Source organism: Aspergillus multicolor (genome assembly GCF_047715735.1).
Source record: "Aspergillus multicolor strain CBS 133.54 unplaced genomic scaffold BDW74scaffold_33, whole genome shotgun sequence".
Lineage (NCBI taxonomy): Eukaryota > Fungi > Ascomycota > Eurotiomycetes > Eurotiales > Aspergillaceae > Aspergillus > Aspergillus multicolor.
In genome coordinates, this window is record NW_027395984.1 from 158,956 (window position 1) to 179,755 (window position 20,800).

The 20,800-nt window shown below is 52.8% G+C and overlaps 6 protein-coding genes across 6 annotated transcripts; 2 read left to right on the top strand and 4 right to left on the bottom strand.

Annotated features, from left to right (window-relative positions):
- Positions 1 to 25: 25 nt before the first annotated feature.
- Positions 26 to 1,429, bottom strand: BDW74DRAFT_160628 (putative 1-aminocyclopropane-1-carboxylate deaminase). Its single transcript, XM_073725656.1, has one exon. The coding sequence runs from the start codon at positions 1,346 to 1,348 to the stop codon at positions 116 to 118; it is 1,233 nt and encodes a 410-aa protein (XP_073579771.1). The 5' UTR covers positions 1,349 to 1,429; the 3' UTR covers positions 26 to 115.
- A 202-nt stretch (positions 1,430 to 1,631) lies between these two features.
- On the bottom strand, positions 1,632 to 3,565 carry BDW74DRAFT_87669 (putative extracellular lipase). Its single transcript, XM_073733969.1, has 2 exons — positions 2,878 to 3,565; positions 1,632 to 2,830 (listed from the first exon to the last, which is right to left on the bottom strand). The coding sequence occupies exons 1-2, from the start codon at positions 3,469 to 3,471 to the stop codon at positions 1,793 to 1,795; spliced, it is 1,632 nt and encodes a 543-aa protein (XP_073579772.1). The 5' UTR covers positions 3,472 to 3,565; the 3' UTR covers positions 1,632 to 1,792.
- A 224-nt stretch (positions 3,566 to 3,789) lies between these two features.
- On the top strand, positions 3,790 to 5,363 carry BDW74DRAFT_182147 (putative MFS transporter; the record flags this gene model as incomplete). Its single annotated transcript, XM_073730186.1, has 2 exons — positions 3,790 to 5,283; positions 5,337 to 5,363. 2 exons carry the CDS (start codon positions 3,790 to 3,792, stop codon positions 5,361 to 5,363), a joined length of 1,521 nt encoding a protein of 506 aa, XP_073579773.1.
- A 242-nt stretch (positions 5,364 to 5,605) lies between these two features.
- BDW74DRAFT_187905 (Zn(II)2Cys6 transcription factor) lies at positions 5,606 to 8,248 on the bottom strand (the record flags this gene model as incomplete). The annotated part of the gene is made up of 3 exons (XM_073731600.1): positions 7,226 to 8,248; positions 6,738 to 7,172; positions 5,606 to 6,686 (listed from the first exon to the last, which is right to left on the bottom strand). The coding sequence occupies exons 1-3, from the start codon at positions 7,870 to 7,872 to the stop codon at positions 5,606 to 5,608; spliced, it is 2,163 nt and encodes a 720-aa protein (XP_073579774.1). The 5' UTR covers positions 7,873 to 8,248.
- On the bottom strand, positions 8,088 to 10,873 carry BDW74DRAFT_160631 (putative MFS peptide transporter). Its single transcript, XM_073725657.1, has 4 exons — positions 10,129 to 10,873; positions 9,952 to 10,074; positions 9,280 to 9,892; positions 8,088 to 9,227 (listed from the first exon to the last, which is right to left on the bottom strand). The coding sequence occupies exons 1-4, from the start codon at positions 10,445 to 10,447 to the stop codon at positions 8,393 to 8,395; spliced, it is 1,890 nt and encodes a 629-aa protein (XP_073579775.1). The 5' UTR covers positions 10,448 to 10,873; the 3' UTR covers positions 8,088 to 8,392.
- Positions 10,874 to 12,713: 1,840 nt separating this feature from the next.
- BDW74DRAFT_170424 (uncharacterized protein) lies at positions 12,714 to 17,870 on the top strand (the record flags this gene model as incomplete). Its single annotated transcript, XM_073727169.1, has 11 exons — positions 12,714 to 12,958; positions 13,040 to 13,298; positions 13,346 to 13,442; positions 13,492 to 14,129; positions 14,201 to 14,766; positions 15,025 to 15,125; positions 15,195 to 16,021; positions 16,066 to 16,552; positions 16,609 to 16,730; positions 16,790 to 17,059; positions 17,526 to 17,870. The coding sequence occupies 11 exons, from the start codon at positions 12,714 to 12,716 to the stop codon at positions 17,868 to 17,870; spliced, it is 3,957 nt and encodes a 1,318-aa protein (XP_073579776.1).
- Between the last annotated feature and the right edge of the window lie 2,930 nt (positions 17,871 to 20,800).

Sequence of the window (20,800 nt, forward strand, 5' to 3'; positions counted from 1 at the left end):
ACAGTCTAGCCTTGGATCTAAGAAAGTTCGTTCATGTTTGTTATCATATCTATATACTGCTAAATTGTAAAAGGTACGTTATTCATACCGGTGCCTATGCCGTCCACCAACTCCTTTACATCGCGGTATAAGCATTGAGCGCCAACTGTCCGCCAAGATGAGCATACAGCACATTCGAGCCCTCCTTGATCTCCCCCTTCCGGACCAAATCGATCAACCCAGCCAAAGACTTGCCTTCGTAAACCGGGTCCGTAATGAACGCCTCCGTCTCAGCCCCAAACTTGATCGCATCAATCGTCCGCTGATCGGGAATCCCGTACACCCCGCCATGGTACCGATCATCGAGGATTACATCTTCCGCCGTGATATCATCCTCTGACAGTCCAATCTGGACACCCGTAAACTTTGCAATGCGCAGGATCTGGTCGAACGTCTGCTGGACCGTCGCACTCGCATCAATGCCAATAACCTTCCTCTTCGGCGACCCATTGACCTTCTGCGCGAGCTTAAACCCGGCAACCATACCAGCCATCGTACTCCCCGTAACAGCGCAAACAATAACAGTGTCAAAGAAGATCCCAAGCTCCTTCTCCTGCTCCTCAACCTCAAACGCCCAGCGCGCGAAGCCCAATCCGCCCAGCGGGTGATCCGACGCACCAGCGGGGATATAATAGGGCTTACCACCCTTACTCTTAATCTCAGCCTCCAAATCCTTCAAAGTACTCTTATGCTCGATGCCAAAACCCGACATATCAAGCCTCGTATCCGCGCCCATCAGCCTTGAAAGCTGGATATTCCCCGCCTTATCGTAAACCCCGTTCTTATCCTCCCAGTCCACCCATTTCTCCTGCACCAGCGCAACCTCGAGACCCAGTTTCCGCGCCACAGCAGCGACCTGCCGCGTGTGGTTAGATTGGAATCCACCGATTGAGACGAGTGTGTCGGCGCCCTGCGCCAGTGCGTCTGACGCCAGGTACTCGAGCTTCCGGGTCTTGTTGCCGCCGAAGGCGAGGCCGGAGTTTACGTCTTCGCGTTTGGCGTAGATGGGGACTTTGCCGCCTAGCGCTTTTGTGATGTTGGGGAGGTGTTGGATTGGTGAGGGGCCGAATGTGAGCGTCTCGCGGGGGATCGAGGCGAAGGGTTCGGGGAGGGGGACTGTTGTGACGGGCATTTTGGCGTAGTCGGTTGCTGTATGGTTTGGAGGGGTAAGGTATAAAGTAAAAAGTTGGTGGTAGGAGAGGGTACTGAAGGACTGATCAGGGGTAGAGGGGTAAGAATATATAGCCTGCAGATAGTTAAGAGTATATGCCGGACACGAGCGTGAAGTAATAGTTTTATCTAATTGCATATCGCATCTTGTCAGTAACTTTAATAGATTGGCAGCAGATCGATCTGTATACTCCAAATCTCCAATACCTGTAAGTGTCAGGCAACTCTTTGGAGAAGGAGGACGGAGAGGCGACGGAGAACTAGCAGTATGATTGGTGGAGGGTTTATCTTATCTTCCCCTTATCTGCCGACCTCTATCTTATCTGCAGTTTTCCGACGGAGAACTTGCGTCGGAAATGGGCCGATATGGGGAGTGAGGTATAGCATCATCGGCCGAGGTATTTTGGTCATGGTCATTCAGTGTCAATAGCTGTACGGATAGTTTTTTGCAGAGATAGTAAGAAGAGTATGTTTTTTAAATTGTATATATAGTCTTATATATTCATCCCAACGGCACTGTCATTCCAACAGCGACAGCTCACAACATACCCCGCCACGCAAGAAGGTACAATATTTACAAGAATCACGCCAGCTGCGAGATCGGAACCTTGCTCCACCAGAACTTCGTCTCCTCTGTCGCCCAGGTATCCGGCACAAATTTCGCAGGTGGCCCAACTCCGCCACCAATAAGCTCCTCATTATCCTCACCGAAGACCAGAACACCAGGAGACTCAGGATTATAAGGCTTCCACTCCGGCCGTGCGCCATACCGTCCGCTGATGGTATTGGGGTCTCCCTTCGTGATGAAGCTGGTGAGATATGCGTGCAGCGTCCCCGAAAGCTCCTTCTGCGAGTCTGAAATACCCGTGATCTCGTCGTTGAATGTCTCGTAGTACATGTTGTCACCGTGGTTTGCGCGGCCAACCACAGTCCTTGGAAGCGCCCAGTTATAAAGGTATACAGTTGGGGCCTTGGGAGCAGACGCGGCGAAGTGTGTCGTTTGCCGGGCAGGTGCGACATACGCATAATGTCCATACGCTGCCTCGATGCGCTTGTACTGCGGGCCAAGATCATGGCCCTCTCTGGTCTCAACGTACGGAGAGGATGGATCGGTGCTTGGGTCTGGGTAGAATCGGTCGATGGTGTCCAGGTCTTCCTCAGTCAATTGCGGAAGGAGCTCGTGCCAGAATGCGCGGAACTGCGCTGGTTCTGACATGGACTTGTCGACGTACATTGTCCCCTCGTTCGAGTTGAAGCCCGTCATGATTGGTACCTTGTGCCATAGCCCCTGAGCCCAGGTGTCTAGAGGTTTGCGAGGAATGATGTCTCCGTCAATGACTGGCTGAAAAGCCCAGCGCAAAGACGGGTTATACTTGTCGAAGACTGTGGTTTGCGCATCGGTTATAACTTTGGTCGGTAGGGAGCGCAGGAAAGGGAAGATTTCGGACTCGGACAATGTCGAAGGGCAGCCGACTTCTTTCAGGAAGTCGTTGAACTGTTCTTCGTGGACAGCAGCGTCGTAGGGACGGACGGCGCGGGAGGTCGGTGATCCGGACTCGATGATGACTCGGTGGAACAGCGGAGCTTTGTGGCCGTCATAGTTGAGCAGGTGGTGTCCAATCTGTATTGTCAGTGCTGTTTGAGTTCAGAGGCTGGGGATGTCCTTACCGAGTGAGCGCCTGCAGAGAGACCAAACAGTGTGACGTTATTCGGATTTCCTCCAAACTGCGCAATATTCTCCTGCACCCATTGGAACAGGAATACTTGATCGCGCAGACCAAGATTCAACAGACCCTCCTTCTTCGATACACTAGACGGCAGGAAGCCCAGCGCTCCAAGACGGTATCCAAAACTGACTGCAACGAAGGGCTCCTCCGACCAAGCCACCATTGACGCTGTCTTATGCATCGCCGCCGATCCGCGATTGTACGCACCGCCGTGCACGTATATGGCCGTTGGTAATTTCTTGGACGTGTCTGACATTGAGGGCCGGAAGATGTTCACGCTCAGGCAATCTTCGCTCTGCTCGAGCTTCGGACCGCCTGGTAGCAGGGCCTTTCCTGGAGCAGCGGGACCATACTTGGAAGCGTCAATGGTTTCCTTCGACTCGGGGACTTTCTCAGCTGGCCTGAAGCGCAGATCATGAACGGGAGGACGAGCGTAGGAAATGCCTAGAAAGGCGTCGACGGGCTGGGGAAACTTGTCTTCGAGCTGGACTCCAACGACGGTGCCCTGGGGCAGGGTGACTGAAGGGCGTGCCATTGCGAATTGTCAGGACGGTATTAACGGATTAATTGATCACGGAGATGACACAATGGGCAACCAGCTCTACTTATCCTCCAATGAAGCGTTGACGTGCTCGGCCAGAATCCGTTGGAGAGAGTTGGAGTAAGAGCACCCCGCAATATCGGAAAACAATGGGCTGCTCTGTCCTGTCTATCAGTTCTCCACATGATAAGAGCATCGACGGCCACTGTTATCTGGGGTTATCTGCCATGGCAAAGATACGAGATAGTACTCGGCCGCCCATATATTGGGCTTCCCCGGTCTTATTTTGATTTTCAAATCCATTACTCAAGCATGGACGAAAAGGTCATCCCCCAGAGCAGTATCCCAGAGAAAGATGTCCAAGTTGGGACGGTCACGGTCACCGACCAAGACGAGGCGGATATCTTCCTGAGACAGCACAACTTCACCAACGATGACCTTGAAGGCTTCCTCGCCGACAAGGCCCGTAACAAGGCCTTGGTGCGCAAGGTCGACCTCATTCTCCTGCCTCTCTTGGCAGGGACATACATGCTGCAGTACATCGACAAGACGGCCCTGGCCTACTCCGCCGTCTTCGACCTGCTGCCATCGACCAACATGAGCAGCGACCAATATAGCTGGCTGGCTTCGATCTTCTATTTCGGATACCTTGTTGCAGAGTATCCGTGGTTAATGCTCGCACAGAGGACCCGTATGGCCAAGGTCGTATCAGGCAATATCATTGCCTGGGGCTCCATCCTCATGATCACGGCAGCTTGCAACAACTTCGGAGGCGTCGCCGCCTGTCGCTTGTTATTGGGGATCTTCGAGGCTCCCATCACAAACTGTTTCATGATGATTGTATCCATGTGGTACACTAGACGTGACCAACCATTCAGGGCAGGCATTTTCTACAGTATGAATGGGTTTGGAGCCATCGTTGGTGGAGTCCTCACATACGGTATCGGCCAGATCAAAACCATAGCCGTCTGGCGCGCCATCTTCCTCATACTCGGTGGCATCACCGTTGCCTGGGGCTTCATCATGCTCTACTTCCTGCCCGACGACATCATCACCGCAAAGCGTTTCACGCTAGAGGAGAGAGCCCTCCTTGTCGCCCGTGGTCGACTTGGCCGCACCGGAATTCTCAGTCATCAAATCAAATGGAACCAAATCCGCGAAGCCCTGATTGACCCGCAAGTCTGGATTCTGTTCATGTTTATGCTGCTCAATGAGACCATCAATGGCGGCCTTGCCAACTTTAGCAAACTCATCATCAAAGGCCTCACGGACGACTCGCTTCAGACTGTGGCCTTGGGCATTCCCTTCGGCGCCTTTCAGCTGCTCTGGGTCCTGTCGGGAACATTCATCGCCTCCAAGATCCCAAACTTCCGGACGATCGTGATGTTCATGTATCTGATCCCCTCGCTCGTCGGCGTCATCATGTTGTGGAAGCTGTCGCACGAAACCCAGAAGATCGCTGTACTTTTTGGATACTACATCACCGGCGGCTACGTGTGTAGCTTGGTTCTGGCCCTGCAGATGCCTGCCACCAATCTGGGTGGGTACACAAAGCGCGCGACAAGTGTCGCCTTGGTGTTTCTGGCGTACTGTGCTGGCAACATCATCGGGCCGCATGCTTTCCTCTCGAAGGAAGCTCCCATCTACCAAACAGGGTGCAAGCTTATTATTTCCTGCTTGGCGGCACAAGCCGCCCTGTCTATTGCCTTGCGTCTTCTATTGATTAGGAGAAATAAGCAGAGAAACGCGGCTGCTGCTAATGCACCAGAGGCAGAGGAAGAGTTGGCCGATTTGACTGATTTCGAGGTTAGTCTCCTTCGTATCCCTTTTCGACATATCACTGACAAACCAAACAACAGAATCCTCGCTTCCGATACGTACTCTGATGTTGGAATTGGTTTTAAGACATAATGGATGACTGTACTCTGATTAGCACTCTTTTGATGAACACCCGATGAACGAATATTACTCTGTTTTATCGTAATATCGGATCTCTTACCTTCTTCTGTAGTTGCTTCCCATACAAGCATGGTCCCTACAGATTAAAGCTCACTCCGCTGTACTTTTACGGGCGATCAACCAGCACACGGATACTGCAGGCCGATAGAAAGTTGACAGTGACCAAATGTTAAAGCCCACGAAAGCCATACTCGTCCAGATACGGCATCTGCCATAGATCAGGAAACGCCGGAGACTCAACCATCATGCCGGGCATAGACCCAAACGTCATGAATGTTTGTAAGAACCCCGGGTCCCCGACCCCGTCGTTTCCAGGACCGTTCGCCATGGTGTGGTTTGGGGATTGCTGCTGAAATGTAACCTCGCTCTGACTCTCGGCGCCAAGCACCGCGTTGCCGGCTTGTAAATGAGTCTCCGAACCGCTTATGTGACCATCATTCTGATGTCCTCTCTCCGGTGCATTCTGTGAATGCGGATGGGGGTTCTTCCGCCACATCTCGAGATACTCTGTATCGCACAGCTTCTCAACAACAGCCTCACACTGTCCAAGGCAGATATCAGCAAGGTCCCAGTTAACTTCGTTCTTCATGCGGCGAAGGAAGTCGATGAGTTTCTTTGCACTCGCGACGCAGTCCTGCGCGGTGTCGGCGTTCTCGGCTTCCAGTGCGCAGCGGAGGGTCAAAGTTGCCGCTGAGGTGAAGTGGTATGCTGTATAAGGTAGCCAGAAAGAATCAAGCTCATCCCGAGACAGGTTGGTCACGAAGTCTATTACGGCCCTGGCCGCTTTGCGACACGTCGACCGGTAGTATAGTTTATCTTCTTCGGCGGGTGATTCGTTTGCTCTGTGGATTTCTAGAAGCGCGATTCGCGAAAGACACATTTTGACTGCAAGGAATGAGAGCTGGAGGTTGAGCGCTCCTGCTGCTTTTCGCTGGAAAGCTGGGGACGTAGGTCGTAGCCATGACGGAAGACCTTCTTCCCACTCGTTCAGCGTGGTCTCGTGGCGCCGTAAGGTCCTAAAAGAGGTCTCTAGAGGTTGGATTTCGAGGACGTATATTAAAGGCAGGATCTGCCCGAGGAGTGTCGTTAGGGAGCAGAGAGCGATGAAAGAATGGGCTCCTTGAACGCGACCATCGGTCGAAAGAGCTTCGCCTGGTGTTATTCTGACCATGAGTGAATCCGAATCCGGCAATGGCACGTCCCAGACGGATTTATGGACATGGGGTGGTGTCCCATGAGAGAGACTCGCCCTGAACCAGTCAGTTCTCTCCTATTCACAAACATTATGGTAGCAAACACACCATTGGTCATGGATCAGGATCCCCCACCACGTCCTAATGCGCAAGCTCTTCTGACGCGGGTCCAGACCCCAAGTGGCAGGATTGCGATTTAACCCCAAGCTCTGAGACAGCGCAACGACGCGACCGACATTAACCGCGTTGTACGTGATGGATGTAATCGGGCGACCCAGTAGATCTAGAATACAAGCCAAGATCGTGGAGAAATTGGGGCTCAGGAAATCATCGTTCATCGCGCTGACCGTCAGATTCCACATGTATTTTATGTCCGGCACCGGACGGTTGCTGGCATTGATCTTGGATGATGTTTTCCAGAGGAGCAGTGAGCAACCGTAGATCTCACAGGCGAGGGCGTACGGGAGACCATCCTGCTGGTAGGCCTCGAGGACGGTCTTCTCGTCCAGGATCGGGAACGCTGGGTGGATATTGTTGAAGTAGCTAGATAGAGTATGGTTAGATGCGTCCTGAAGAGTAGAAAGTTTATTACAAACATGCTGCACAACTCAGGCCCCAATGGCTCAACAACTTTCTCCATAGCCTCAAACTGCCTGAATCCTGGCGTACCGTTTCCGGAAGGTACAATGTTCCGCTGCCTCGGCACCTTCATGTAGAGGACAGGGTTGCGGGTATCATCGGAGTAAACACTATACGGGTTTGGCCTCGCGTAAGAGACCGCTGAGTTAGCCTGGGGGATCGCAGACATGCACTGCTCGAGGACCTGAGCGTCACGGGCCATAGCCGGCCCAACAATGTGCCCAGACTGATTGGACACATCGTTTAGCCCGGCCGCTGTCGCGACCGCTGTCGTGGACTGGCGTCTAGCGCTGGGCGACCGCGAAAGTCTCTGCTGCGACCGCTGCTCTTCCTGGGGCGTACCATTCCCAATTCCCACGCGTCGCCTCTTTGCGGGGGTGGGCCTGTTGCTAACTTCGGCCCCGGGCCCGACCCTAGAGCAAGTTGCTCCATGCATGCGGCACAGAAGACATGGTTGGTCGGCGACCTCCTGAGTGCATCGACTTCTCCTTTTCCGACAGAAGTCGCAGGCTGGGACCTTGTGTGAGCGATAGGGGCGTGCGTTGCCGGTTGATGGGGAAGTTGGGGTGATTGGATCAGTATTCCGGTCGTTTATACTAGACATTTTTGAACGAAGGTGAGAATTGAGCTGGTGAGGTGGATGGATCCTGGTCGAAGATTGCCCGGCGGGGAAGCCCCGTGCCTTCCCTGCCCACCTGGTCGGTACCTGGCCTTGGCGGAACTATCCGGCGGGAAAATGCACACTGGCTGGGGACAAAGTAAGTAGGAAAAGTAGTCAATTGAACAATCTTAACAGAAAGGACCGGTTGATACTTCTTCCGAAAGGATGCTTTCATGTTGTGGGGACTGGAAAGGGAGACAGTCGGGGAGGCGAAAGAAGTCAAGACTCCATCGAAAACATGAGAAGATATATATTACAACATGGTAGAACACAGATCTGCTCAGAGGTATACGACCAGTTCGAATTTTAGAAGTTCATACTGGAGGCAAGATCAGAATGACAAACCGTTGACTATATAGGTATTTAGTGTAGATTATTAGTACATATATCGCATCAGGTCTCATGTATCAAATTCATTTCAACATGACATGATCATTGATCATCACAACTAGAAATATGAGACTTAGGCTTTCGCCTCCTCATCCTGCTTCATTCCCTGGCCCACAAACTTCGACTGAGCAAGGGTGTTCAGCTCATCTTCCTGCCTATCCAGCTTGTAGTTGGTCAGCCAGAAACCGATACCACCAACGAAGGCCAGGATGGCAACAACAGCGTAGTTCCACACGAGCAGCGGGTCCTCAGATAGACCAACAAAGGCCTGACCAATGGCAGAGGAGAAAGCGTTCATGAACAGCGAGACAGCCTGGACGAGACTGCGCATGTTCTTGGGCGCCTTGGTGAAAGCGTACTCAAGAGATGTGACCGAGGCCAGAATTTCAGAAATACCGCCAAGAATGTAGGTGAGAGCTTGCACCCAGACAGAGATATTGACGTGGATGCCGTCTTCCAGACATCTGTTCGCCTCCTTACCACAGGGACCTTTCTTGTAGATGTAATGTTGTGTAACGGTCGCTACAATCATTCCTGCGCCTGCGACGAAGAAGCCAGCTGTGATACGCTTGAGGGGCGAAAAGTTGATGCCGATGCGGCGGAGGAAGGGGTAGAGCACTCGGTCGAAGATCGGAATGAAGATGATAAGGGCGAGAGGGTTGAAGTTGTTGATAATGTCATTGGGAACACCACCAAGCTTCATCGTGGCGGCTTGAGAGGTAAGGTTGTTAAGCATTTGGTTGTAGGCAAGCCAGTACAGGGGGTACCAGAGGAACACTCGGCAAGCCTTCAGACCACGGGCAACTTCGTCAACCCACTCATCGTCAAATGTCATCCAAGAAGGGCGGCTCTCCCCGAGAGTGCTGGGCTTGACGGTTTCCCAGAAGGGGGTACCGTTCTTCTTATATCTACTCACTGTTAGTTTTGGGTGCGTAAATATTGTGAAGTAGGAAAAGCTACCTCTTGAATGGAATGCCAGCGACCTTGACGGTGGTCACAGACCAGTGGCGCCTGACTCCTTCCCTGATCAGACGGTAGGCCTGGGTGTAAACGGAGCCAGTTGGAGGCACCAAGATGTACTTGTTGCGGCAGAGGTACAGCACGAGAGGGGAAAAGCAGAACATGATCGTGGGCAGCAGGAACGACAACCAGAAACCCACGTATCGCTCGGCGTAGACCATGCTGATCTGACCGGTAAGCGAACCGACGTTGATACAGAGGTAGAAGTAGAGGTAGACACGAGCAACGGTGGCAGCAGGATCGATGATGATGCGTTCACCGGAAGGTAGTGTTTTGATGTAGGGCCGTTCATCAGGGTATTGCTCCGCAATCAAAGCGGAGATGTTGGACTTGAAACCACCAGTACCCATACCCATGATGATCAAACCGATTGCGAAACAGCCGATAGCACCGTTGGGGTTGGCAATAACCGGGGGGATGGCGGAAATGATAAGAATGGTGTGTCCGACCAAGGCACAGACGATGGAGAACATGATTGTTCGGAAACGACCCCAGTATTGATCTGCGAGGAAGGCACCCGCGAGCGGCATAACGTAGGACCAAAAAGAGTTGACTGGTGAGTCGGCAAGTTAGCATTGGGGGCATCACAACGTCAAGGGCGCGCAAACTTACACAAGGTCAAACCGGTAGAGGCTTGCTGGCCCATTCCAAGGGCACCGGGCACTTCTGAACCAGTACCGGGGATGGAACCGGTGGTTGATCCGGGGGGAAGAGGTTGTTGGATGAAGTTGACGACTGAACCATGGTCAGCGAGAATCAAATTGGGTGTTCAGAGCAAACTTTGCATACAAACAGCGGTGGTTCCGTAGTAAGAGAAACGCTCGCACAGCTCGACGAAGGCCACAGAGAAGGTAATCCAGTTCATTTTACCAGAGACGCGGCGGAGCGTGTGCATCTCCTCGGGAGTCGGGTGAAGCTTGTTGAGAGCCTCATTCTCCTCGCCGCCAGCATGATACTCCTTGGTAGCTGGAATCTCCTCGATGCTGGACTCTCTGGCGATAGCATCCTTCTCGAGGTGCACCTCTTTCCCAATGGGAAGATGAGCGAGGTGAGCGTTCTTCTGGGCGGCGACGGCGTCGCCGATCTCGACAGAGTCGGCTGGGTTCATGGCGACAGTCTGCTCTGAGGCGCTGGGTGACGAGAATACAGAAAAGAAGTCCCACGGAGAGAGGAAAAGAAAATTGAAGGTTGGCGGGGAACCGCCGCAGCTTATAAGGTAGGAGCTGGGGGGTGCCACAAAGAAAAGCAATTCCAGCTCAGCAGCGAATCACGGCCAGCCCAAGACGGTTATCGCGTGCCAGGCAGGCTAATCGGTCAGGCCGTGGCAAGGAGATTTAGTGTCGAGCAGACTACAGATAACAACAGCATAAGGTCCGATGGCACCATCCGGGGCAATCACCGAATTGGTGCGCAATGTCGCTCCGTATCAATGCCCAGTGTGCGGACCGGCTGTAACCGACAGGCAGGCCATGCCAATGCAGGACTAAGCGACATCTAGGTAGATTCTGGAAGGTCGTTATGGTGCTGGGCAGTCTTGGACAGTCTTGGTACCTGCCTGAGAGGCTTCGGCTTCTTGTAATCTAGTGTGGAGGAGCGATAAGAGGATGGGCTGGAAGCCACTGCCTTGGCGTCTCGCTCGCTGTGGAGTGGAACAGCACGGGCGCTGCCAGTGCAACCTTAATCCTTGGCAAGTACGGGTTCAGCCAATCAGCCTGCGGGAGGCCTCGAAGGATTGGGGCGACCGCAACGGCAGGGATGGATCCTGGTGGTTGCAACTGGTGGGAGCTGATTGCTCTCCTCTGCCGGTTATCTCTCTTTTGTCTGCGCTTTTGGTAATCTCCTCATTTGCACCGGTCGGGCCAAGACTCGCCAAGAACTATATATTTCTGTTGGATAATAGTATCTTGTTGGATGGGAAGGATCGGTATCACGAGTATCTCCTCATCGGTCGCGAATATTGCCAAGTAGCATTGAAAGGGTGTCCTCGAGACTCGAGATGGCACCACTCAGCCTTGTCTATACTATGACGCTGGATGTCGTACATGGTCCGGGTTACCGTTTCCAATGGTCGACTGTCAGGGGGGAGGCGTCTACATCCACGGTTCCGCCGTGTCGCAAGCAAATGAAAACATACATGTGAAGCTGAACAGATCAAGAGCGCAGCGGCTACTCCAGACTAGTGATAAGGTTCAATATCTGGTCAGCACGAGGTGGGATTGTAGGGTTCCATCTGGAGTCTGGGGTGGCCCACCGCATCCCTGCCTGTCTCAGCGCAGGGTCTTATCGGGTGGCGGCGAGAGCTCTCCGTCCCTGCTGGAGTTCGCCTTGACTGTGCCCAGGTGAACGACCCCTTCCAACTGAGTTCCAACACTTTGCCACCATAGCCAATGTGTCTGCCAACTCGCTGAACGACTGCGACTTGCGACCATGGTTCAATGCGAGACTTGAATAAAAAGGTCTGAGAGAATGTGCCTCCATGCATCGTTCTTAATGAGAATACTCTGTATGCGGTACTGATTATGTGTATGATCTAGTGGGCCAGTCTAATCTACCTCCCTCCTAACGCCATCGATCCAAGAGACGATCATGAGCTTGTACCGCCGATCGAGGCTAAAGACTGCAGCTCTTTGCGTATCCTGTACCGTCTTTCGAGCAGGATGAAGGCATCTTACCTACCTTGCCATATTTGCAGGTTCATATGTGACATTGCGCGTGATCGCTGAAGTATCCGGTCGCAACCAAGAAATACAATATGGGAATAAAACCATGGTACAACACAGTGAAATCTTGTTCCGGTGCTAATGCTGCAAAATTCGCATTATGAGTTTATTGATAACTCATTCAGGCTCGCCATGGAGCAGATGACTTCCTCCTCTCGACCGGGGTCATAACATGAAACCCCTGAGTCCTTCTTCTTGTATGTCGCGCCTGCTATCATGGGCTTACCGAAATAGCAACGACTCGGCGCAGTTGGCCTGGCCTTCAGCTTCCATACCTATGCCATTTCAACTGAGCGAAAGCCAAGGGGACTGCAATAGTCTTGGACCTGAATCCTTTTCATGTCTCGAGAGTTATTGGGTGAAACATGAAATTGCATGAGAAAAACAGTATAGCAGGCTCAATGAAATGGAGCGATAGGAATCGACGGCACAGGAATCAAGTCTCATCTTCGTACTCTGATAGAGGCAGTGGACGGTTTGGGCAGGAGCCGAGATGGACAAGAGTGAGGCAGACGTCACTTGATCACTCTCGGACCCCTTCGTACTTCCACATCATCAACTCTCGTTCCACTCTTCAACCTCACCTTTCATCGAAAGCACAGGCTGCTAGTACAAGTGACATGATATAGAATACGATACCTAAATGAAACAAGGATGGCACCGCTTTCACTCTTTCTCCATTTCTTCATTGCCGGAGTGGCAGCTGTCTGGATAGCACACGAACCCCGCCCCCTCCAACAAACCTTACCGGCTGGTGATCTTGATAGCTGGCTTTCCAGCGAAGCGGATATTGCCCGAGCTGCCCTTCTTGATTTGATCGGAGATAATGGGAAATGGGCCGAGGGAGCTGCACCCGGGGTGCTGGTTGCGAGTCCTACTCATTCTGACCCGGACTGCAAGTATACCTATCACTGACGCATTTATGCTCGGACACGTTCGCTAACAATCTAAGACTTCTATACTTGGACGCGCGATTCAAGCCTAGTACTCAAGACACTGGTGGAGATGTTCAGGGCTGGCGACACCGATCTCTTACCCGTTATCCAGGAGTGGATATCCTCTCAGGCTCGAATACAAGGACTAGAAAACCCTAGCGGAGGGTTGGCGGACGGTCAAGGATTAGGCGAAGCAAAATTCACGGCCGAAGAGACGACTTTTTCCGGATCATGGGGCCGGCCGCAACGAGATGGACCTGCGTTGCGGGCAACCACGATGATTGAGTTCGGGTGGTGGCTATTGGTATGAACAACGCTCGTCAGACTGCCAATCTAGCTGACATTAAGCAGAGCCAAGGATATCATCAAGTGGCTGCAAACATCGTGTGGCCCATAGTACGCAACGACCTATCGTACGTGGCCGAGTACTGGGGCCAGCCTGCGTTTGGTGAGCTCTGATCTCACTGACTGATTATTACACAATCTGACAACAGTAGACCTATGGGAAGACCTATACGGCCGCTCCTTCTTTACTCTGGCGGTGACCTATCGTGCCCTCGCAGAGGCAAGCGTATTTGCTCGGAGTATAGGGGCTTCATGCGCGGCATGCGAGTCGCAAGCACCACAAGTACTTTGCTTGTTACAATCATTCTGGACAGGGAGATTCATTCGCAGTAATCTGGATACTGGAAGGAGCGGCAAAGATGCTAGTACACTTCTAGGAGTGATTCACACATTCAACCCTCGCACCGGATGTGACGATGCCACTTTTCAGCCGTGCTCAGCCCGCGCATTGGCGAACCGTTTCAGATTGGTTGACGCGTTCCGCGATCTATATGGCATTAACGCAGACCGCGGTCAGGACCAAGCTGTTGCTATTGGCCGTTACCCTGAGGACCAGTTTTTCGGAGGGAATCCGTGGTTCCTCTGCACGATGGCTGCAGCAGAACAGCTATATAGTGCCATATATCAGTGGCAGCATCTCGAGTCCATAACGATCACAGAAGTCTCCCTCCCGTTCTTCCAATCATTGCATCCGACGGCCGTACCAGGGGCTTATTCATCGTCAACGGAATTGTACCATCAATTGATTGACGTTGTTCGGACGTATGCCGACGGTTTCATGCGGATTGTGGTGAGTTTCTTTATTGTTCTGGCAGTGCTACGCCTATTTATAAAACAAAAAGTTGATCACTCATAATATAGCAAACGTACGCTTCCCATAATGGTTCGCTTGCTGAACAGATTTCGAGATACGATGGCTCTCATGTTTCCGCGAACGACCTCGCCTGGTCTTACGCTTCCTTATTAGCTGCAAACCGTCGTCGCAATGCGATTCCGCCACCGCCATGGACAAACCCTGGTACTCCGAGCGTTCCTTCGACGTGCTCAACTACTGGTGTGCTAGGGACGTACAGTCTCGCGACCATTAGCACTTGGCCGGCCATGAACGGACTTCCGACTGCAACAGCTGCGCCATGTCAGACTCCGTCTTCCATCTCTGTGACGTTCGAAGTCACTGCTTCGACAGTCTGGGGAGAGGAAATACGACTGGTGGGTTCGAGCTCGGACCTTGGGAACTGGGAATCGACGAGGAGCATAATTTTCAGCACCGACCGTTACTCATCTTCGCAGCCAATATGGTGGGCTACGGTCTGGCTTCCTGCAGGGCAGGCGGCCGAGTACAAATATATTCGGATCAGAGAGGGATACGTCGTTTGGGAGGGAGGTGTGAATCGGCATTTGAATGTTCCCGCTCTTTGCGGAGAAAGGTCGCTTTACAGGAGAGAGACCTGGCAATAATATGGGTAAATTGTTAGTGAACACCTCAATACACTAAGTGATTATTATCGCATTGACAATAGCAATGAATTCCTCATGTTCTCACACTCTCGACCTAGATACCGGTTATCCGCTTGGCTGTCCAACCACCCTTGGCGGTCATGCAAGCCTTGGGACAATTGCATGGCGAGGCTTAACGGCATTGCTTAGTCCAGGCACCTTCTTGGACGACAAAATCTCTGAATTAGTCCGACAGCAGGTTTTCACTTTCCGAATCGTCCCATTCCGCAGTGGAGTTTGACAGATCGCGTCATCGGCCCTAACAAAGGTGCAACCGCCGATCAGCACTGTTGAAGACTCTGACGTTATCCGGACTAATGACACTGCATAAAGCCGAGCTCTCGCTCCAAGGTATTAGTCGACAGACTGGACAGAATCATTATGAAGCTCAGCAGTTTCGTTGCGCTGGCTGGGTTCTCGGCCCTCTCCGGGGCCAGCCCTAGCTCGCGGCCCAATTTCCTTTTTGTCTTCACCGATGATCAAGACTTGACGATGAACTCTGTGGACTATATGCCCCATGTTACGAGTCGCATTAGAGATCAAGGAGTTGACTTTACCAACCACTTTGTCACGACAGCGCTGTGCTGTCCGTCGCGGGTCAGCTTGTGGACCGGTCGCCAGGCGCACAACACGAACGTCACCGACGTCAGCCCGCCATACGGTACGTTGCTTGTCCGAAGTCAGTTCCTAGAGTTCCAACTAATAAGTGTAGGCGGTTACCCCAAGTTTGTATCCCAAGGCTTCAACGAGGACTGGTTTCCCCTGTGGATGCAAAACGCCGGGTACAACACCTACTACGTTGGGAAACTCTTCAACTCTCATAGCACGACGACGTACAACAACCCATTTGTTAAAGGCTTCAATGGCTCAGACTTTCTCCTTGACCCGTTTACCTACTCCTACTGGAACTCCAGCTACCAACGCAATCATGAACCCCCAAAGAGCTACGCCGGTCACTATACGACAGACGTTACGGAAGAGAAAGCTCTCGGCTTCCTTGACGATGCTTTGGCAGACAAGGAACGTCCATTCTTTCTGACCGTAGCCCCTATCGCACCGCATTTCGACCAAGAGCCCAACCGTGCCTCTGGCACCCCGCCGCAAGCTCCTATTCCTGCCCCTCGCCACGCCCATCTCTTCCCTGATGCTCGGGTTCCTCGCGTACCTTCTTTCAACCCACTTAACGTAGGTCTCCAAGTCTGCATTAAGATCATGCTAACAGCACTCAGCAAACCGCCCCTAGTTGGATCAAAGATCTGAAGCACCAGAACCAATCCGTGGTCGACTACGAAGACTACTTCTACCGCCAGCGCCTGCGTGCTCTGCAAGGTGTCGACGAGATGGTAGACAAGCTGCTCAACCGTCTAGAGCGTAGCGGCCAACTCAATAACACCTACGTTATCTACAGCTCTGACAATGGTTTCCACATTGGCCACCACCGACTACCTCCCGGGAAGTGCACATCCTACGACGAAGACATTCGCGTGCCATTCTTCGTGCGCGGTCCCGGGGTCAAACCCGGGCAGACGGACTCTCAGGTCACGACGCATATAGACTTTGCGCCGACCATCTTTGAGATACTCAGCTTGCCTTTGCGCAGTGACTTTGACGGCACGCCTATGCGTATTGCTAGGAATAGCTCTTCTGTACCGCACGAGCACGTCACCGTGGAGTACTGGGGCAGTGCTGTTCTCGAAGGCAACTACGCCAATCTAGGTACGTACATAATTGAACTTGCGCCGCGCACTAAGATAGCTGACTGAAGTCTATAGTTCCCGGTAACGGACACAGCATGCCAAACAACACATACAAATCCGCCCGTATCGTCAGCGAGAAGCACAATCTATTCTATGCCGTCTGGTGCACGGGTGACCACGAACTATATGACCTCAACGTGCATTTCCCCTTCACCCTGACCGTAAAAGAATCCCAGAGTATCTGACAATAATATAGACCGACCCCTACCAGGTCAACAACATTTTCACGACCTTCAAGCAATCCTTCATAAACCGCCTCGATGCTCTCCTCCTTGTCTTAAAGTCCTGCGCCGGCAGTACCTGCATCAAGCCGTGGGAAGAACTGCACCCGGACGGCTCAGTCCAGAGCCTCTCGGATGCACTGGACTCGCGATACGACGACTTCTACGCGCAGCTGCCCAAGGTTGAGTACGAGATCTGCGAGGATGGGTACCTCATCTCTGCAGAGGGACCGCAATGGGAAGATGTTAGTGCTGGACTCTGGAACGGCCAGGTCTCATCTGAACTACGGTTCTAACGGGGCTAAAACGAAGCCAGGAGAACGGAATGGGCGCGTATATGATACCAAGGGTCCAATGTACACACGCAACAGCAAAACAACCGTCCACTGAGAAACCGATCGACCTGGACAGCAAAGCGCTAGACCGCGAGTCCACCTTGATGACCGTTCATCCAACCCCCCGCGGCCACAAAACTCTCGTCCAAAAGGCAAGAGATAGAGCCTACATCAGAGTGCCGTAGATGTAGCCACCCAGCACCTGTCGCTCATTGAAGCGAATCAAACGAGCCCCGGCTCCAGAGCCCAAGACAGGAAGAAAAGCCAGTCAAATAGACCCCGCAACCGGATGTTGAATCCAATCAACGTAGCCCCGTTGCTTGCTATCTAGCCAACCGTCCCCCCTTCTCCCCCTCGCTTTTTAGTCCCATCATAGCCCCCTGCGCCAAGACGCAGGCAGCTATGCAGGCCTACACAGGGCGCCCACCATCCCATCCACCTGGTTATCAGGGAGCATATCCGCCGCTTGCTCAAGGGGCCGACAGGCCATATCGACAACGCCGACAAGACGGATTCCAATGATAGGAATATTCCGCAATGTCCGGCGGAGGTTGCGCACGATCTCCTCGGCCCTTTCCTCGAGGGACTGGCGGGTCGCGAGGCGGGTGTTGTCGGATGCGGCACCGGCGCCGGCGTCAGTGTCGGTGTCGGTGTCGGTGACCGCGCAGTCGTTTGTGCTGAACTGGGCGACGAAGTCCTGTGTTGCGATGAGGAGGGCTGAGATGGCTACGAGCTGGGGGGAGAGCGTGGCGGTGACGGAGGGGGGCGTTTGCGGGGGGAGGGTGGATAGGCTGGCGAGGCGGGCGAGCGTGTAGTTGAAGGTTGTGATTTGGGCGCAGGAGAGGGCGAGGGGGGTGTCTTGGGTGGGGAGGGCTGTTGCTGTTGCTGTGAATGGTGATGTGACTAGGGCCATTGCCAGGAGGGTTAGGGCTTGTGTGAAAAAGTGCACTGTAGATGTCGGATGGGAAGTCAGGGGATGGATGAATGGATGGATGAATAAGGGACACCAGAGAGAAGGAGTGCGTGCTTTACATAGCGTGGGGTGCTTGACTCTGATACTAGGGGTACAGGTGCAGGACTAAGCCGGTGTATTTGTTCATCCGTACAGTGTATAAGTGGACAGCATGTGAGACGCCATGTCCATGAGGATTTGAGAGAAAAGACAAGTCTCGAGGAGCGTTTTGCACCATCACATGCCATGTACACATATACACCAAGAAAGTAAGCTTTGGCATGCCCTGGTTGACCTGCATTATAGGCAGGGGTTACGCAGCGCAAGCGAATTGAAGAAATACACGGCCTCTGATTTGTACATTCTCATTATTGCCTTACTGTTACTGATTCGGCAGTTATCAGCTTATGAAGTTCGAAACCCAAGTACTCGGAAACGTACCAACTGGTCTCTAATTGGACTTATGCGTCGAAGGGCGATACAGGTAGATTGTATAGAGAACAAGCACATGCAGATGTGATGAGATTGATTGAGTTGTGATAGAAATAAATCTCCTCCGGCAAACGCACCAGAGACAGGGATCAAGCTTGGCCGTACCGAGATAGTCGGGAAGAAAGCGACGGGCATGTAGCCGCTCTGGCTCTGGTCGAGCCTCATACACACAAGATATAAAAAACCAGATACAATACAATGGTTGAGGCTATTCCCAGCTCCAGGGCTCCCGCCAACCCCAGAGATAACTAGACTGAGCCGGAAACAATTCAACCCTGAGGGATACCTCCGACTTGGCAAGCGGAGAATTGACTTCCATCTTTGCCTTCCAGAGGGCTCAAGCCTGGTGTGGGTACTAGGCAGTAGGCGCCATAGTACTGTCATTTCCAGACCTTTGCCCTGAAGTACTCGAATGAGTACGCCCAGAGGGGCCGGGCCCGACCCCGTAAGGGCGGGGATCCTACAGTTGGAAACTGCACGGCCTCGCATAGCTTGCATTATCTTCCAGCGTCTAACTGCCGCCATGGTGGCTGCCAGGAGGCGTATTCCGTCGGTAAGGGATTCGATCCATGATCACGACCGAGTGTTGGGGGTAGGTGCGCCACTGCGGCCAAGGGAATATGATCGAGGATGCGCCCCATGTCATAGAACACCGAGTATAGCCTGGTCCAAGAGGATGAAGGTAACCGAATTCTCGGACGATGTAGACTACAACGAGGCCCCACGCAGCTGGGGCTTCATCTCGGGATGGCGCAATAGAACTTGGGCAAAAGAGGTGAGTCGAAGCAGCGATACTCAAAGATTACCATCGTGTCATTGCCCTAAAATGGGTGAACGCCGCGCGCAGGGCGAGGGAGGGGGCGCGGAACAAGGACACGTTCTGGAGATTTTCCGGTGTATTTTAGCATTCCAGTTTGCCAAAATCATACATTTTTAAAAGCGCAACCTGCAAGTCGATTCAGGCTGCTTTGCATATGGGTGGAAGACGAATAGTATGGAATCATCACTTGCGATGTTGCTACTCAAGTCGCTTGAGCTGGCGGGATTGTAAGTCGTGCTGGGATGTACCTGCGACAGTACGGGGTCAAGGCGGCAGTAAGCTCTGACAAGGCCGACCGGCACATAGTCGTAAACATCGCTTGACAGACCAATGAGTTGTTCTCCGTAAGATTCTTGCTGGCAGGGTTGTCAACGAGTAAGATCGCCGCTGCGCAGCTGCTGGAGCCGGTGATGGTCATACTCTGGTCGTATAGGCTGTTTTTCAAGACCTGAAATGGCGAGGGAGACCACAAGGAGGCGGATACGGCTACCTAGGTAATACCGGCGCCTCGCTTAGTTGATATGGTGCATATCTCACGGCATATTTTCGATGCGGACTTCTTATCTGTCCCGGCTAGCGGCTAGCCGGACAAGCCCCCGACATCCAAGGGACGGGTGTATCGCGAGCCATTGATAGCCAGGAGACTGAGCCACACACCGTCAACAGTAAAGTGCATCATGACCGGTCGAAGTGGAGAAGTTCATGAAGAAGAGCTTCTTTTGCTCGATGATCGGTCGGTACCGTCGATCTTCAGGTATGTCTCCATCAAGTCACCTCAATAGCATAAAGATGCACCGTTCTGTCAAGACTCCGATGCATGCTGCAATGTGCACGACTGGACCTACTAGGCTACGCACCTTCGTAGTAGAGCAGTGCGCGTGACAAAGTGGGCGGGTTGTTGTCTCGCCCACGGAGCAACTTGCATAGTAGGACGTGCATGTCACGCCGTCCTTCGCGCCTCAATCATCAAAACTGGCCCAAGGACAAATTCAGTTTCTCCTGAACAGCCAGTGTTGTATAGCGGAGTGTAAAGCTTTCCATTGAGTCTCTCGCCGATCGCGAAGGACCCTGTCGCGGATCCGATGGGCGTGGTTCATCTGCCTGTCGTGCATCTCGCTTCCTTTTGTCTCGCCATCAGGTCCGTCGCCGGCTTGTCGATAATGGGATGATTCCCACCCAGAGCCATGGCTCGGAGTATTGCGACTGCTCCAGCGAGTATGAAGCCGGCATGAGGTTGCTTCGAATGCAGCCCTGAATCTTTTCGAGAGAGTGACATGATCATAACAATGTCCCGATAGTTGTACGCCTGGTCCTCGACAATCGAGGAGGTCGCTAAAAACGTTGAGGATGCCATTTTTTCGGCTGGGGGTGCGTATAAATTGATGCG